Source organism: Engystomops pustulosus, chromosome 3 (genome assembly GCF_040894005.1).
Source record: "Engystomops pustulosus chromosome 3, aEngPut4.maternal, whole genome shotgun sequence".
NCBI lineage: Eukaryota > Metazoa > Chordata > Amphibia > Anura > Leptodactylidae > Engystomops > Engystomops pustulosus.
Genome location: NC_092413.1, coordinates 56,357,974 through 56,377,375, shown reverse-complemented (window position 1 = coordinate 56,377,375; position 19,402 = coordinate 56,357,974). Strand labels below are relative to the sequence as shown.

Sequence of the window (19,402 nt, the reverse complement as noted above, 5' to 3'; positions counted from 1 at the left end):
CTGGGAGAAGAGAGGAGAGATGGCTTTAGGAAAACTGAGTACAGAGGAGTCTTAATACTCTCCAGTTGTTTTCAAATTAAAAAACAGTACTGCTTTCCAGTGATTCCAATAGCGCTCTCACCGTGAAATGTGGTCGTCATAAAGCAACAGCTCCCTGCTTTCCCTAGAGAATCCAGTCACAGTTGTTTTTCTGTTGTTGAACTGATTTTCAAGATTCATAGAAGAGCATATATATGCTCCAGCTGCCCACAGATATAGCTGCTGATCTTGACATTCTATAGTAATCTTTATTTTTAAAACGTCATCGTATTCCATAGCACTTTACAATTCATAGGAGACATATGCAAATAAAATACTCCATTACAGAGTCCAAAAAGTCACCTGGAAGTGAGGGCCCTACTCTACAGAGTGATCTCCTCCTAGACCTAGATTAAAACACCAGCCAACTCCTGGATACTCTGGGTGCAAAATTGCATTGGTGGAAGGAAGGTGATTAGATGGGACTTTAAGTTTGAAACCCTTCAACTTGCTTTTCTTTACCACTACACTATAGCATCAATGCCTTCATCATATAGGGCTGCTGACACACTGCAGACATATCATTGCCATGCCATGTTGCTGGCAGCAGAATGTTCCCTAAGCCTTCTCCAGACTGTCTTGTCTGCTATATGTGCTTAGTGTAAACCCACTGTCACCCGTGAAGGAACACACCGCGCCAATGTTGAATCTGCCAATCCTGGTGTTCTCTGGTAAATGCCAATCAACCCTTATGGTGTATATGCCCTCCATGCCCTCATACCTCCCTCATGGATGTTTTGAGCATACACATGGATACTAGTGACCTGTCTGAGGTCAATCCTCTTCCACAAAAGAGGAGGTAGAGGTTCTGCGGCTGGGTTGTTCTCCTTCAAGGGCTCCCTCCACATCTCCTGGTCAACGATCGGTCTCATTACCTCTGCTTCATGCTCGGGACAGTATGCTAACAGACACAGCTCACATTGATGTGCTTACCTGGATGAGCTTGACTACCTAAGCAAATTCTTTGGGTTGTAGACAGTGTTGTTTAATAACTGGACAGGTTGATCTCAAAGAAGTGTAATTGTTTTACATTGTGTTGTTTAAAGGGAACCTGTTACCACAATAACCCCTCCCCCCCCTCCCCAAACCCACAAACAGTACTTTCTTCTGTAATATGTAAGTCCCCTGAGGGTGTTTTTAGCATATTTGTAGCTTGCAGCATTAATGAAAAATCATCTTTTTTTGCCCCACCTCGTGCAGCCAGGTTGCCCCACCTCGTGCAGCCACTCTGCTCTGCCCACTACATGCTTCTGGCTCAGCCCTGATAGCATCCTACAAACAAATAAAATATGATTTTTTTTTCTTGCTGCATGCCACAAATATGCTAAAAAGACCTCCATGGGACATACATATTACAGAAGAATGTAGTTTGTGGGCTTGGGGAGATAAGTGTGGTGACAGGTTCCATTTAATTGTTCCTTTAATTTTTCTGAGCAGTGTATATAAACCTCATTGCCTCTAGATGGCGGGTGACAGTCACAGCAACATACTGAACTTGTTATTTCATTATTAGGCAGAAAGAATGTACTTATTGTACCCTTTAGAAGTGATGTAGAATTTAAAAAATTATAAGCAATTATGCTAAACAAAACTTTTTTTTTTAAAATATAAATATTGGCCTTTTTTGAGCTGGAAACCATCTTTAATGCCTTTGTTGTAAGGTTTTGTTCATCTTCTCTAATCCATGTGTATTATAATCGTTTTCAGGACAAAACGGTGAGAGCGGCGATTCTGAGCACGCTTGTTCTTGATGGAGAATCAGTCTACAGCTTGACAGCCAATCCAATCTTCCTACTTCTGGCTAGAGTAATCCTTGTGAACCTCCGGAGCAAACTCACAGCATTCCAGGTAAGAAATGATCAGAGTGTGCAGACGTGCTCAGCATGGAAAATATCTTGTCAGTTGTCTATTCAGAAGTTCCTCCAATATGCCTACATTATCCCTGCTGCAACTGTTCCTATGAGGCTTATTTTGTTATGAGTATTTTGTATTTGAAGAAGGAAGAAAATGTTAACAGATTTGCAAATATGTTTGATTCCCCCAGTAAAATGTGGTGGAGGCACCCAAGTCTTTTTTTATTCAGCTATATTATTGAATATAGGGCTTACCAGTCAAAATATTCTTTGTGTCAAATGTGTGAACAAACCCTAAATGGTCCAACACACATTACTGCCTATAGCTGCACTCAACTGCCATGGAAAATCCTGTGAGAGTTCACAATGGCCCAGTAGACCCAATACATCCTACACCACACTTAGAATTAAACAATTGAAGTCGTACACAGTCTTTCATGTATAAATACATGACGGTCTGGATCCTTAGACTGTAAGCACATCCTCCCATAGAGGTGCGGACCCTACATCGACTTTTCAATTATGGTTGTGTGTTTTATCACATGACCACCTGGATACACAAAGGCAGAGGAGCAGCTGCTGCCTCTTCTCTCTGTATAGTGCTCTAAGCAATGTGTATTAGACCAGGATAACACACAAACAGTAAGTACCACTTCTGTCTTCTCCCAAGTTGTCCCCTGCAGCTGACTTCAGTCAGACTAAAGCCTTTGCCGTAAAAATATGCTATGGTGCAATCTTTTGGGATCACCTGCCATAAATATACAGAGGGCGGTTGGTGTCCAGTTAAATGAAATTTGACACTTTGATAAAAAATTGTTGGTCAGAGTGTTGCTAGCACTAAATAAAACTGTGAAGTATCGGAACTATGTTGTAATAATTTTATTGGAAAATCAAATAAAATATTTTTGAAAAAAAAAAGATGCAATATATAAGCATATACAGAATTATTTCTAATCCTCATATCATATATAAAAACATGAAAAGAATAGCAAAAGGGAAACTGCATACACATTTTACATTTAGTTTATTTAAAGGGTCTGATGGACTCGGACATTTGTATTAATAACTTAGAACGTTGATCAGTATAGTAGGAAGCAACTTAAGTCACCATAAAGTACGGTCTACATGTCCCTAAGGAAAAAGGATCTCTGCCTTGTATTCAATAATCACTGTCATACTTTGGGGGAGAATTTCATGAGCACACATCAAATTAATCCATTACATAATCCATCTCAAAAGTTGTGAAATTTCCTGGTATCATCACCTGTTTCTGTAGATAATTTGTTCATATGGTAACGTAGAGTTTACCATGTGCCTATACTGAGCTGTGACCAATAGGAGTGTGATGTTGCCAACGCTCCTCATCTTAAAGACCCAGCCAACACACCCCATGGGTCAGAGTCAGAGAGCTGCTCAGAATCTCTGAGTATTTCTCCAATACACACACATATCTATCTCTATTTGTTGCAAAATATTAGCAAAGTTGTGCATACCTTTTAGTACTGACTTAAAAAAGTAAATGCACTTTTCAGTCACTGGTATCACTCGGAAAATCCGCAAATACAGGAGGTCCCCAACTTAAGAACACCTGACTTACAGATGACCCCTAGTTACAAAGGGCCTTCATGATGTTTGTAATTCACTGTACTTTAGCCCTAGGCTATAATAATCAGCTGTAGGAGTTATAAAATGTGTCTGCAATAAAGCTTTATTGTTAATTCTGGTCCTTATGACAACCCACCATTTTTAAAATCCAATTGTCACAGAGACCAAAAAAAAATTCTGGCTGGGGTTGAAATTATAAAATATACAGTTCCGACTTGCATACAAATTCAACTTAAGAACAAACCTACGGAACGCATCTTGTACGTAACACAGTGACTGCCTGTAATCGTAACTGTGGCATCTTATGTAATGATTTAATGGGTGTAGCCATACGAGTAGCAGCGGAAGAATTAAGTACACTCCATTTAACAAGGAAGCAATGTCTTGCTTTTACTCTGAATAAAAAAAAAAGAAATCACACAAACCAAGAGAGCGTCAAATGATCCCAGTTCTTGGAGATGAAAGATTTCCATTTGCATTCCTCTGTTCAAAGACCAACCATTTGCAGCAAACTGCAGAGAAATGATCTTTATTAAATGTGAAAAAGACTTGCCTGGCAAGGTGTAACATGCCACAGGAGCACAAAAAATAATGTATTTAAAATGCTGCCTCTGTCTATTGTCTCTTTTAAATTGGAATATTTAAGAGATTGATTTAATAGATGGAAAATAAAGATTGGGGAAAAGTTTTTATGGCATCTATTTTCCCAAAATGCATTTTTTTAAAAATATGATAATTATTGTAAAATATGTCCCTGTGAATGTATAAACTTATTAGTGTCTGATTGCTAGTGGGTTCAGAATAAGAAGAACATAGGGAGTAAACAAGGAGCAAATTACACATAGATGCACATAGCCATGTCTCTCAACAGGGGCGTTGCTAAGGTCACAGAAGATCCTGGGCCCAGACTCCAATGCATATGTACCGAATTCTCTGTTGCATCTGCAACATCCCCCACCGGGGCCTAGCCCTTTGCGGTGAGGCCTGGAGACAGCCGGGGCCCGCGGTACCGGAGTGGCTGGCGGTTGCGGCCTAAGCACGCTATTGTCACGGTGCTTGGTACGGGGGGAACCGGAGGGCTGTCCTACAGCCTGGCAGGTCTCCAGCAGGGTGGTGTTGGCAAGAAATGATGAGGGAGAGGCTGCTATAGCGGATCTCCCTGGGGCAACCCCTTAATGTCCCGAGTGTGAGTCTCTGGGTGATGGACAGGGTGCCCGGTGATGCAGGCAGGGGTAGTAGCAGGGACCAGACGGAGGCAGAAGTTGAAGGAAACAACTTACAGTTCGTTTATTGCAACCGGCAGGAACTGCAGAAAACGTGCCTTTAACAGGTGGAGTACTGGAGAGGTATTTGGAGGGAGCCACAGGATGTAGATCACCAGCCTGGATGTAAGAGCAGGCTGGGAGGCAGCTGTGTCCTGGAGGATGCTTCAGCTCGGTCCTGGATCTCTTCAGGTATCACCCTTGAAGGTAGGATGATACCCCTTTCCTCGCTACACTAACTCTAGTCTTATTGCTCCACTTCAGGCAGGGGCTAGGCTCTTCCTGCACTGGTCTGGTATGCTAGAGACTCTAAGCTACTGCTCAGCGAACTACTCACTGCTTGTGTCCTGCAGACCCAGAGGGCCTGACTAGGACCGGTCTCTCTCCTGAGAGAGATTTCTCTCTAAGAACTCTAGAACATTCCTGGCCAGGGGGTTTTATTACCTCCCTTTGGTCAGGTGGTGGCTGCTCCTCCAATTACCTCTCAGTTCACAGAGACAGGATGTAACACAGACATTGGTTGGCATTATTACATCACAAATTAACTTCTGCCTTGCCAGGCAGGATTAACCACTGCAATTTCCCCTTGATCCTATAAGGACCATGTAGTGTAATGTGGTGTTACCTACAGGTGGGACGTATTCGCAAGCACTACCTCGCCATTGCATCGGCGAGGGTGTTGCACATCCACTTCTGTACATATCCTCACTTTATAAAACACACACATACACATCCACACACACACACTCCACACACACACACTCCACACACACACAGAAGATCCTCTGTTGCATCACACTCCACACACACACACTCCACACACACACACACACACACACTCCACACACACACTCCACATACTCCACATTCTGGTTTACAAGGTCCCAGTTGTGGCCCTTACACTTTGTAATATACCTGTTTTTACTCATTTTACAATTAAACCCCAATTACGGCCCCACACAGTGCAGAGAACCATACTTTATATCACACTCCTTTCTTGTGTCTCTCACACTTAGTAATGCCACATTGTGCCATCGACCTTGTAATTATGCCTAAATGTGGCTTAACATAGTTATATCATATACTCAGTTAGAGCCCCCTACACTCAGTAATAGCAACTAAAACTCACTATAAGTCCCTCACACTCCCCAATAGCCCCCCCCTATTAACTGATAGACATTAACAGTTACTAATAGTCCCACCACAATCAATTATAGCCCCCAATACTCACTATTAGCCCTCTCACAATCACTTCTAGCCCCCTCACACTCACTAATAGCCCTCATATTTATTTCTAGACCTCACATTCAGTCATAGCCCCTCATGTGCCATTGATCTTTTGACCTTGTGATGCTCCTGTCTCACACTATAAGAGGTTGCATGTGTGAGGGAGAGACAACTAAAGGGGCCTCAGTCACCAAATTCCTAAAATCGAAAAAAGTTAATGCTCTCATGGTCTAGGTAGTGAACCTCAGGCAGGTTCACCAAATATGTAACTTGGAGCCACTGGCCCCATTACATTTCCAGTATATATCCAGAATAGAGGGGAATATCATATGTAACTTTGTGGGAGGTCAGTATCACCTTGAAATTTGTCTTCTAGAGTGGTGCTGAAATTGAAAACTTGTGCATGAGTATAGAGGCCTTAAGCCAATCCTGAAGGGGAATACTTTATCCATTTTGTTCTCCCAAGCTAGTCAGTAGGGAACACCTCCCAGCAACTATCTGCAGATTAATGAAACCAAATGGTAAGGAGCTCTATGGGTATGAGGGCATGAGTGGTGGTTTGGATGGGTCCTAATAAAAGAATGAAGTCTCTAAGTTAATTGGTCATGAACCATAAGCACCCTCTCATATCAGGATTATGCCAGTCTCCCAGGACCAAAGATCACGTACCTCTAACGCATGGCGTACTTGAAGCACACTAGTTACCGACAGCTGGAAAGGTTTGTCTTTGTGTGAGTGGTGAGAGCAGATCAGGCAACGTGGATGGGCCCGGTTGTGATGAGGAGGAAGAACTTCCTTTATCTTTCGTGTAAAACCAGAGAGAGCCTAACAGAGGTTGTGAGTTCATGGTGGCCTCTAAGTACTTTGGAGGTACGAGTCTAGTAATTCCCCTCTCCCCCCGCCTCTAAAAGTGACTTCTTTTAAGGCTAGCTAAATTTACATATGGACTTTGGAACTGATGTTTAATAGGTAAATTAAGGAATTCTAGAAACAGTATTTGCTATTAGGGCTTGCTAATCACATGATATCCTGATATTAATAGTAATATAGAACCAAGGCTTATATATATACAGTATATATTTTTTTTTAACTCTCATTATCAGATATATCATCCTGAAGGCTGTACAGTAGGGTAACGGCACCCTGATAGTCCATCATATTAAATTCCTGTCACTTCTTTCAACCCCTGTCTGTGTAGTACAATGCTCTCATGTGTGTTGACCTGCTTTAAGTAAAGTATGTCGGCTTGTAATTTTGTGATTTTCTCTTCAAACCAAAATCCCTTTGCCTACTGCCCTTGGAATACTCCAGGAGAATACAAATGATTGTCGGTTCATATTGAGCATTTTATACCACTTTCATTTTCTGCTCATGACTTTGTAGCCTTAGGCAAAGTCTAAAAAATAATAAAAGCAAACGAATATTCCAAAAAATATAAAAGATGCCGGCCTGTTTAAAGTGCAAATTGCTTTCTGGCAGTGTTGGTCTTTGTAGATTACTGAATGGATTTATTAAAATTGTGATATGTTGTTTACTTTATGCAGATAGGGCAAAGAAAAGGATTAATGTAATTATTTTTGTACTTTTATTTTTAGCTTATTATATTTATGCATAACTTGTATGCATTTGTGACATGATTACATTTTTAGTAACTTATTTTTCATTTGTCTGTCCATATATTTTCAGGCCATAAAGTGGTTTGCCCCTGGTAAGAACCTTTACTAGGGTAGGTTTGATATGGGTAACCCTATTAGGGTCTTCTACTTACACTCATAAAATTTATTAGTCCAGCCCCTTAAAAGATGCTTTATAAGGTCTAATTTACACAGCTTCAGATAAATTCACACATTTACTGTGTCACTAATAGGGATGTTTTTCTGGAATATGGTATCATGGCTCACAATGTTCTAGCAACTTTGTAATAGGGAACTCTGTATCATCTAGTTTAATCCATTTGATGTCTAGAACTCTATATCCTACAGTGTGCTGGATATATTAAGAGACTGGAGCTTCTTGTTATATCTGGTATGACCTGAGGGGAAGTCAATGTTCCAGCACGTTATAATAAACCCCCCCCCCCCATTTTTAAACAATTTTTAAACCATTTTTAAGGCATTCTTTATATTAGAGGTGAAGCAAATGCTTCCCCTTACTATACCTACTGGTAAGTCCTGATTATAATACGTTCCAGGTAGTATCCCTTGACTGTATTAGGATTATTGCTCAGCTTAACTGTTAGCTTGGGTAATAGGGTTTATCCTCTGTATGAACTAGATATTTCTAGTTATACAGTAAAGAAAATCTACCACCAAAATAAGCATGATTAACCAAGGACATTTACTTATAGATCCAGGCACTATGACTGTGGTAATCTTCTTATATGTGTTTTCCATGACCTCCATCCTTCTAAAAATCAACATTTAAACTTGAGCTAATGAGCCAGAAGAACTCTTGTGGCCGTTATCAGAGCCCTTCCATGCTTTCTTAGGCTGTTACACTGTGCAATAGCACATCTCACCCTCCCTCTGTTCCCTCAGCACTTGCCCCACTCTCTACCTGCTGTAATCTCACACAATTGAAGGGCTCCTGCAGAGTGTAACGTCTTGTGAAGCTGCAGATGGAGGGTCTCTGGTAACTCCCACCCATAGCCCTTGTGTTTTATTAGCATAATTTTAAAAGTTGATTTGAGAAGAAAGGAGGCCGTGGGTGACTTATATGTGACCATAGTCACTAATATTACCACAGTCTCTGTGCCTGGATCAATCAGAAACTGCCCCTGGCTTATCATAGAAGAGCTTATTTAACCCGTTAAGGACCAGGCCCTTTTTGGTTTTTTTGTCTATTTTTCACTCCCCATCTTCAAAAATCTAACTTATTGCACTTCATAGTGATGGTATTTAATATTCTATGCCGTATACTGGGAAGCGGGCAAAAAATTCTGAATGCAGTGAAAATTATGAAAATATGGGGATTTTGCACACCATCTATTACAATGTGCAAATCGCACATTGTAATAGATAGCCTAAAACATGATAGTCTCAGATCTTTGTTTAACCCGAGGCTGTCATGGCAACAGTTCGCCTCTCCCCGATGACGTCACGGGGAGCGACGATCGGAGCCAAGATGGTGACGCCCATGCTTTGCCGGGTCGATCAAAGGGTTAACACCCGCGATCAGTGCAAGCACCAATGGCAGGTGTTGAAGCAAGCACCAAGTGTGTATGAAGAGGGCTCAGCCCGTGAGCCCTCTTCATACTCCCCTATGCGCAATAAAACGTATAGGTACGTCTTATTCTGCTATGGGGTTAAAGAAAGTTGTGACAGGGTTATCCTGGAGCCTATGGGTTTTTTTGTGTGTGCAGTGGTCAGTCTATTCAACTGCCTGCACTGCTAAGCCATATATATATATATATATATATATATATATATATATATATATATATATATATATATATATATATATATCTCTATATATATATATATATATCTCTATATATATATATATATCTCTATATATATATATATATATCTCTATATATATATATATATATATCTCTATATATATATATATATATATATCTCTTTTACATACCCACCCATTACTGTATAATTTTGTATCATATGAGTAAATTATTTATTTTCTATATCTATTTGATTTCTTGAAACAAACTTTTTTGATCATCTCAATATAATGCTTTTTATTTTGGGCATATTAGTTTGTCTTCCACTATTAGACCTGGTAGCCCGAGTATAAAATTGCAGAATCTATTACCGTATATACTCGAGTATAAGCCGACCTGAGTATAAGCTGAGACCCCTAATTTTACCATAAAAAACTGGGAAAACATATTGACTCGAGTATAAGCCGAGGGTGGGAAATGCATTAATCACAGACCCCCCCAGTATGTATACAGCACTGCCCCCAGTAGTATACAGCACTGCCCCCCAGTAGTATACAGCACTGCCCCCCAGTAGTATACAGCACTGCCCCCCAGTAGTATACAGCACTGCCCCCCAGTAGTATACAGCTAGCCCAGCATTAAAAGAAAATAATAAACTTATATACTCACCCTCCGGTGGCCCCGACCTGCAGCGCTGCTCCCCCGATGTCCGCGCGGGTCCTCTTCTGGCTTTGGCGCCCGTCTTCTTTCTTCACGAACTTCCTGCCGGGCGCCGCCATTGTTCTCCCCTGGACGGCGCCTAGTATGACGCGCTGCTGCTGACGTCATTCTAGGCGCCGCCTGGAGGAAAAACATGGCGGCGCCCGGCACGAAGTTAGTGAAGACAGAAGACGGCCGCGGGAGCCAGAAGAGGACCCGCTCGGACATCGGGAGAGCAGCGCTGCAGGTCGGGGCCACCGGAGGGTGATTATATAAGTTTATTATTTTTTAAAGATTTTTTATGACTGTATGACTCGTGTATAAGCCGAGGGCACGGTTTTCAGCACAATTTTGTGCTAAAAAACTCGGCTTATACACGAGTAAATACAGAAAATAATGTTTGTAAAGCAAATTCCAAAGAAATATGTTTAACTTTATTATTATTATATTTATTTATGCACCTTGAAGGCTAAGTTCAACCCACTGTTGTTCCCATTTTTATCATACCTTTCTTTTGTTTATAATGTCAAAAATAGTTCTGCAGCCCTTGCCATTTTAGCTTTTATTGAAACATGATATATGGCAGAACAATGACAGTAGAGAAGTCATTTTTATCATTAAGATAACGGACACCTGTGCTATGGGAAATGGAAGGTGAATGGATGAACTAGGCCTAAGTCTATTGTGCTGTACTTGTTTGCGTACATAGTACAGTATAAGTATGTTTTCAAAAGCGAACACATGTATTTTAAGAAAGCTGTATAACAAATTTAGTAGACTGTTCAAAAGATTGAACTGGTACAAGCTAAATGAAGACCATTGCGGTGAGGGCATAAAAATGTTAACAATGGGAAATTTTGTAATAATGGGATATTTTTAGCAGTTTGAATCTATGGTCAATCCAAACTGAACATTTATTGACTGTCTTTGTCATTGACCAGTACAATTTTTGGACTTAGTTTCTTTGATTTTATATCTGTGGAATATTTATTGACAATGTATCCTTCTGCCTTTTTAGGTGTTACCTTGGTGGACATTGAGGTGTGTGAACATTCACCAACAGCTTTTGGAGGCGCGTTCTCCTGAATTGTTCATCATTGTGCAACACAGTTTAGAAGGAGGTTAGTACTGTCATGTCTCTGTGAACTTGGATCCATATCTGGCTAGTTGTAGATTTGTGTCCGCAAACTATCTCAAAGCATTCGGTAGCTTTTAATTACAAAAAAAAAAGTTCTTTTTAAGGCCTTTGAGCCGACATCCAGGACCATTAGCGGCACAAGTCCTGAATCATATGAACACTCATATTGGCACCAGGAGTGCTGATTGGTAGTTCAGGTAAGAAGGCCCTAGGCCAGTGGTGGCGAACCTATGGCACGGGTGCCAGAGGCGGCACTCTGAGCCCTTTCTGTGGGCACCCGGGCCATTGCCACAGGACACCAGACAGGACTCAAAGAATTTTCCTGCAGTTCCAAGCAACTTTCATTGATATTTTAAAGTTACTTACTTGGCTTCTTGGAATTGTAGGAAGAGGGAGAATGTGTAGACAGGCCCTAATTATCTTTGGAGGACTTCCTGCTGGCCCCATCATTCTCTGTGTACAGAATGACACTGCAAAGAAGCTACAATGATGCAAATTTTCCCTTCTTCTTTCTACTGTGTTGGTGTCCTCAGGAGGCCAGTATGATTGAACATTGTTGAAGAACATGCAGCAATAAGTTACTGCTTTAATTTTTGGTTGGCACTTCGCGATAAATGAGGGTTTGGGCTTGCAGTTTGGGCACTCGGTCGCTAAAAGGTTCGCCATCACTGCCCTAGGCCATCAGAGGTATGATTAGTGAATTGGACCAATCTGGTAATAGTAACCCAAGGTTGTCTGATACTACAGTATGGCAGTATATGGGGATTTTCCTCCTCATTCATTACAATGTGTGGGTTAAAATGAGACAGCTTCAAATCATGGGAAGACCCTAGGCTGTCATGGCGACCGAGCACCAATCGCGGGTGTTACTAGTAATATGCAGCAATATGCAGCAAACACTTACTGGCTATGAAGAGGGCTCAGCCCATTGTACACCACGGTACCTGTGAGAATTTATTTTCTCTTTCACGGTGGGAGTATTCTGCTTTTTGTAATTTTGGTAACTCCCTAACATATGACTCTAGACTTATACATGGTCCATGCTGCTATATTGCTGGAGAGTTTTCATTATTCCATATCAAGATATGGACGTTTGTGCTCATCTTGGGAGGGGGGGGGGTAAGGGATATTGGGTCGTATGTGTGTATTTGTTGTTGTTGAAAAAAATTGTATAAAAAACAAATAGAAAGTATTTGATAAAAATAAGGTGTTTACAAGTTAACTTGTATTCTTACGCCTAAGCTGTTTACTTCAGGCCCCTTAAAGATATTATCTAGAGGTGTCTCAAAATTCCTTATTTATAGGGAAAGCTGGAATTGCTGTGCTTGTCTGATATGTGGTGAATGATGGAGCTGTCTCTTTTGATGATGATAAAAGGTAGTATTCTGAATACTAATTTTATGCCAGAAAGTAAGGAATAGTTATGATCCGTTTCTATCAAAGTACATAAAGTAAGGAATGTTGAAGTATGTTAATGATTGATAACCATAAAGGTTATAAATAAGATTAAATATATTCATGTTTTTTTCTGTCATTTAGTGTTTGCTAGTAGGAACTGCTGTCAAAATGTGTAAAAATGTTTTATTTTTTGAGTTCTTGTTCACTTTTATCCTAAACTGTAGGATGTACAAGTTGAGGGATTTGTGTAAAAGAATATAGGACAGTGGTGGCGAACCTATGGCACTGGTGCCAGAGGTGGCACTCGGAGCCCATTCTGTGGGCACCCAGGCCATCACCCCAATTTCACCAAACAGGACCAAATCCACCAAATCTTCCTGCAGTCCCAAGCAACTTAACAACAGTGCTATTTTAAAGCTGTGGGAAAAGTGAGAAGGTGTTGACAGAACTGCATTGTCTTTGAAGGTCTTCCTGGTGGACCCACCATTCTCCCTGGACAATGATGGCCTGAATTTGCCAACCTTCTTTAAAATGTATTGGTGGCCTTAGGCGTGAAATGCCATGTTGGCACTTCATGGTAAATAAGTGGATTTTGGTTGTAGTTTGGGCACTCGGTCTCTAAAAGGTTCGCCATCACTGATATAGGACATAGGAAGCAGGTAGTATTACAGAATGATATTAAATTCCCCCAGGAGGGACTCCGGGTTTTCCTACAATATTGTAAAGCTTTGAAGTTTAGGTGATAGGAATAAGAAGAATGTTCTGAAGTGTTAGTGTAGGTGGAGGGAGAGCAGACAAGGTCAGGCGATGAAATACTTAACTGCATGGTCCACAAGAGAACTTGGTCATCATGATTTATGGAGACTATAATGTTGTCATAATGCGATCCTGTATTCTTCAAAATTATTTCAATCATAATTCTATATCAAGACCTGAACAACAGACATATTGGTTATGAAAGGGTTACAGTGTAGAAAATTAAATATCATGGTATTGTATGACGTTTCTCAGAGGATGCTATAAGGATAGATGAAGAATGTGTGGAGATGGATATCAACTTAAGGGATGGTTACAAATACAAGGCTGTGTCTGCACAGAGAGCATTTATCATAAAGGCTCCGCTCGCCTTTCTAGAACTGCAGTTTGGTGATGACATAGACCATCCAGAAGATTACACTTGAATTACTATTACCACCCATTTTCTTTAAGATAATTATGTCTGAGGAAGCTTTTGAGATTTATTGTGCTAGCAAGTTATGTTTCCATTTTTCTTTTCTTTAGAACAATGTACCTTTATATCTCTTCCTTATATGGCCTAGATGTTCCTGGCCAAGAATTATTTTTTCTTAATTCAATCTATTCACTTCTAAATTTAATTTACTTTTAACAGTATTTTCAAAATATGCTAATATATGGTCAAATTATTGTCAAGGGCTACTTCTTAAACTCTTTCTTCCCCTTATTGCTGCGTTAGATGAAATTACTCTATATACTTAAGTACAAGTCGACCCAAATATAAACCGAGGTCCCTAATTCTGCCACAAATAACTGGGAAAACCTAGGATGGGAAACGCATTGGTCACTGCCTCCCCAGTAATGAAATGCCCCATGTAGCCAGCCACCCTTCTACTGATGAAATGTCCACCCCCCCAGTTATGACATGCCCTCTGCAGCCAGCTCCCCTCTATTGAGGAAATGCCCCCTGCTGCCAGCCGCCCAGTTATGAAATGGCCCCTGCAGCCAGGCCCCGCCTCTACTGAGGAAATGCCCCCTGCAGTGCTCCCGATGCTCCGCGGCTCCTATTTATTCTCTTTGCGCGTAAAAGTGGGCAGAGGCGCGTCTATGCGCTCTGCCCACCAGCGCACACTATGACATCATCAGTGGCGATACCACAGCATCATAATGTGCGCCGGCTAGCAGTGTACATAGAAGTGCCGCTGCCTGTTGTTACACGCAAAGAGAAGAAAGAAGAGGGGCCGCGGCAAGCATCAGGAGCACTGGAACGGGAGCCTTCCCATTTTATTTCTTCTAGAACTTTATGCTGGCACTGGCTGCAATGTTTGGCTTGAATTTTGTGGATGTAGATATACTCTAGTCCAGTGATGGCTAACCTATGGCACTGGTGCCAGAGGTGGCACTCGGAGCCCTTTCTGTGGGCACTCAGGCCATCACCAGAGATGACTCCAGGTATCTTCCTGCAGTCCCAGACAGCCCAGGACTTGCTGTGCACAGAGATATTTTAAAGTGACAGCTGTATCTGGGACTATTTTCTGCTTTATTTGTGGCCTCAGAGTGCTGGTATCAATGAAAGCTGTGACTGAGCAGGGAGTATAAATCACAAATTAAATTTCTGTGTTGGCACTTTGCGATAAATAAGCGGGTCTTTGTTGTAGTTTGGGCACTCGGTCTCTAAAAGGTTTGCCATCACTGCTCTAGTCCCTTTGCTTTTTTATGTAATCCCAGAATTGTATTAACAGGCATGTAATCTTTCAATCAAAATCTCATGCTCCAAAAAATGTTAATTTATACAAGCACCTAAACAATTGAATATATCAGGATTGGTTCCATGCAACTGTGAATATCTAACCATTTCAGAATATGTTTCCTGTTTAAACTTTTATAACTAAACGTTGACATGAAGCAGATTGTTGAAGGTAGAATGTACAAAATGACAAATGAATTCTTCTATAAAACACAGATCAACTCCCTTTCTGAGAGAGATTCTCCCACATCCTATTTAAATAGAAATAATCAGTAATTCCAAACTTGTTCTGTTCTCAAAAATGATCTAATGCTTTCCGTGGGAATTCATCCGGTTTTTTTATACTCTTACTGTGGCAAAACCAAGTTCACCAAGTGGACAGAACGATCGTCTGGCTTTCTGTGATCATACTCTGAGACAGTTGAGAAAAGAATATATTAAGATACTACGTCTCTCTATGCAGTTATCTCAGCTAGTGCTAGTTTCTGAGAGAATTTTTTTTCCCATTTTTTTTCAATGAATTACCCCTTAGCCATTTTTGTGGTTTAGATTTTTACTCCCCCTTCCCAAAATCCAGAACCCTTTTTGTTTCCATTTACAGAGACATCTTTTTGTGGCACAAATTATACAACCTATTAAAACATTTAATGTCCCAGAGAGCTTAAATTCCAAAGTGACAAAAACTTTTTATGGGTTTTGTTTTTATGACTATTACTTTAAAGTCCAAATGAGAATTTGCCAATATATATATTTTTTGAATTGTAATAAAGTCCTGAATGTTTTTTTGTTTTGCTGTGTTCCGATTATTTGTGAGATATGATGTACAGCCTTTTGTACAGATAGTAATATATTTGTTTTTATTTTGATATGTGCTCTTTGGGAAAGAGAGGAATGACTTAAACGCCACGGGTGCGATTACACGCAGCACTTGCGTTGCATTTATAAACGCAATGCAACCACACAGGGGTGGGCTTGGACCTATCGCATATGCGTCTTTGTGGAAATGCATGCAATCGATAACCAACCAACGTCCGGGGGTCTTGCATGTCTATCACACATTCGTGTGAAAGGGGCCTTGCAGTGGATCTCTGTTTCTGTGAAATATCCAAATAGACTCATATTAAAGGGGAGATTCTCCTGTTTAATTTGACACTAGTTTTATGTTTCTAGGTACAGGGTACAGGAGATATAGTTGTTTGAAGTTTCCCCCTCTAGCCTGTCATCTGAAGGCAGAAACTTTGTTCAGTTGTACCGCTTATTAAAAAAAAAAAACTTTAAATGGAAAAATGGCTAACTGATTTATCAACTAATAGTTTTATATATATATATATATATATATATATATATATATATAAAACTATCATAATATATTTATATATATATATTAATTAATAAAACTATCATAATATATTTATATATATATATATTAATTAATAAAACTATCATATCAAGTATTGAAAAAAACAATGCGAAAATTATTTTGATATGTAAAACTAAAATTGTCTGACATTAGGGACTGTACACATTACTGTATGCAAATCACTGTTGTGAAAACGATTCCTATGTCACTGGTTGCAAAGGACATCCTCACATGCAGTTTCTAGGGTTATGCTCCTTTCAGTCTGCTGTTGTGGGGACCTATAGAAGGTGATACAGTGCGACACATGTGTGGTACCATGAACTGGGAAAAAGAAGAACATGCTCTATCATTCCCCATGGGCTCATCCCTCAACTTCTCCAGTGCACTACCATGTGCTTGCGCAGGCTATGGCCAGATAAGGACACATCAAGTAGCCTTAGGTGAGGAAATTTTACCAGGTTCACCCATATTGTACTTACCCTAGTGTATTGTACTTACACTGCTAAACTTTACCTGAGGCAAACCACTTTATGTTGCATTATATGCATAATTTTAATAGGAAGAGTACCAAGATTTCTTCATTGTCTGTCGACTATGCTGAAGAAAACTCCAGGGTATATACAGAAATACATAAACCCTAGACTACAGCATTGGGGAGGGAGCAACAAATTATCTACAGCTGTGAATTGTAAACCGCTGTCTATCTCCAAAGCATTATGTCATTCCCAAAGCATTGGAGACATTTTCTTTTAAAATGAGAAGTGATATATACCCTGGCAGCGATGCAAGTTGCAGTGGGCCATAAGTCTCTTGAGTTGATGTCTGACAGGCCTGATAAAGAAAAGTACCTGCAATACATTCACCACTGCCTTTTCTGTTCACAATCTGGATTTGTGATGATTTTGTAGAGAATGCAGTCATGACATAAGAACTTATTGTGCTGTTTTTTTGTTAAAGATATAATTGAAGGGGAATATACCGTATTTTTCGGCCTATAAGGCGCACCAAAAATCCATTAATTTTCTCATAAATCATAGGTGCGCCTTATAGGCCAGTGCGCCTTATATGTGAACTTATACAGAAATGTACTACAGACAAGATGTACTGTACATTTACCAGTGTTTAATAGCTACATCCTGCACCTTCCCACACTGTACACAGGGTCCCTGGCACCACAACTAACATTGTGCCCATCCTGCCCTCCCCTAGCACGGAGAGACTGGAGCCGCCATAGTGCCGACCACGTGGCAATCATCATCAGTAAGAAATCCCCCATACCTGCCAGCCCTGTAACAGGGGAAAGAGAAGGAGCCACAGGGAACCCCACAGGAATAACACCCTGGCTGAGGAGGGAAGGAGAAGGGGCAGAGGGAGACCACTTAACCCCTGCTGCATCACCCTGCATTAACCCCCAGCAGCCCATACCTCTGAGATCGGAGCTCTCTGACACGCTGAAGACAAGTTTCCCGGGAAGTGTAGCTGGCTTGCACTGTGCACAGGTCTGCCACCAGCTGGTCATTTTTAGGTACTGCATTTGATCCTGCGCCTTATACTCCAGTGCGCCTTATATATGAACCTAGATGTCTTAGCAGGCATTTATTAGAGGTGCGCCTTATAGTCCGGTGCGCCTTATAGGCCGAAAAATACGGTATCCGTCTAAATGCTCTTTAATTAGTTTATTTCTTAATAAATTTGTAATTATTTGCTTTGTACAATATTTGCAGTTTTTATATTTACCACCAGATGTCGGCATGGGAGAGACTCCTCATTAGTAATTAAAGATCACCACATCTCATTTTACTGTCTGCTGCGAAGATGGTCTCCCACTGCACAAATTTCTGTTTCTGTAAATAATAAAACAGACATCTTATTGATCCAGAGAAGTGTATGGTAACTCATGGCGGCAAGGAATCTTATTCCGTGTCTCATCAAAAATTTGCTCTTGTTGACATAGTAATAATAATTTGAGCCATATCCCAAAAAAGCATGCATCCCTGTTTAATTAATTTAATCTCAAAAGCCAGTGATTAGAACAAATCTCTTTGATGCAATCCTTTTATCAGGCATCTTCTGGCTTCCAAACATGACTGCTGGCAGCACTCACTTAAGAGGTTTGTGGTTAGTCAGATTTCTGGTTGGCCTCGTGTTGGTGATGACATCATTAATATGGCACAAGGCTTCCAACATCCTTGTCTTACTATGTTATTGTAAGCTTATATCCCAAGGAACCCAGCCAGTCTGCCTCAGTAGAAAGTAATTAAGGTGACTGCCACTCACTTCATATTTCCAGGTCAGCAAGTACAAAATATTCTCCCTCAAGGTAACTTCAAAATAGTACCTTTTTTATTTTATTTAACTCTTTTGCCTTGGTTTCAGATGCATTACTGTCTTAATCTGATGTCTATTTGTCTACCTTTAAAGAGAACCCGTCATGCAAAATAACCCCCCTAAACTAAATATATTTTCATAAACTGCCATTAGAGAGCATTGCCTCTATCCATTCATTGTCCCTCTACATGCCTGTAAACCTAAGCAATGAGGTCCTAAAGCTGTATGCAAATGACCTGTGAAATGTCCAATGAAGCATTAGCATATTCAAGCTGTCCACTCTATTCATGAGAGGGAGGCACAGCCACACCCCCAGTGCATGACTGACAGCCTGTGTAATGATGTGAGGCTGTATAATGATGTGCTTCCTGGTGCTGGTGGCCACGCCCCCTGCAGCCTGTGTGTGTGTACAGGAGAGATACAGCAGCTCCAGGCAGCAGCCATGTTACAGCAGAACATGTCAGATTCATGTGTAGCTGATGTCTGTGTCTCTCTCCTGTATATTAGGAGGATGCAGCATGTCAGCAGATGCAGCACACACACTAGCCATGCTTTACTATAAATTACACACA

At 40.7% G+C, this 19,402-nt stretch overlaps 1 protein-coding gene across 3 annotated transcripts in view; it reads left to right on the top strand.

Moving 5' to 3' along the window:
• TTC27 (tetratricopeptide repeat domain 27) overlaps positions 1 to 19,402 on the top strand; it is a 265,931-nt gene that overhangs the window by 41,144 nt on the left and 205,385 nt on the right. For all 3 annotated transcript variants that reach the window (XM_072140844.1, XM_072140842.1, XM_072140843.1), the window contains exons 5-6: positions 1,786 to 1,926; positions 11,143 to 11,245. In XM_072140844.1, coding sequence (XP_071996945.1) covers positions 1,786 to 1,926; positions 11,143 to 11,245 — 244 coding nt within the window. The remainder of the gene's footprint in view (positions 1 to 1,785; positions 1,927 to 11,142; positions 11,246 to 19,402) is intronic.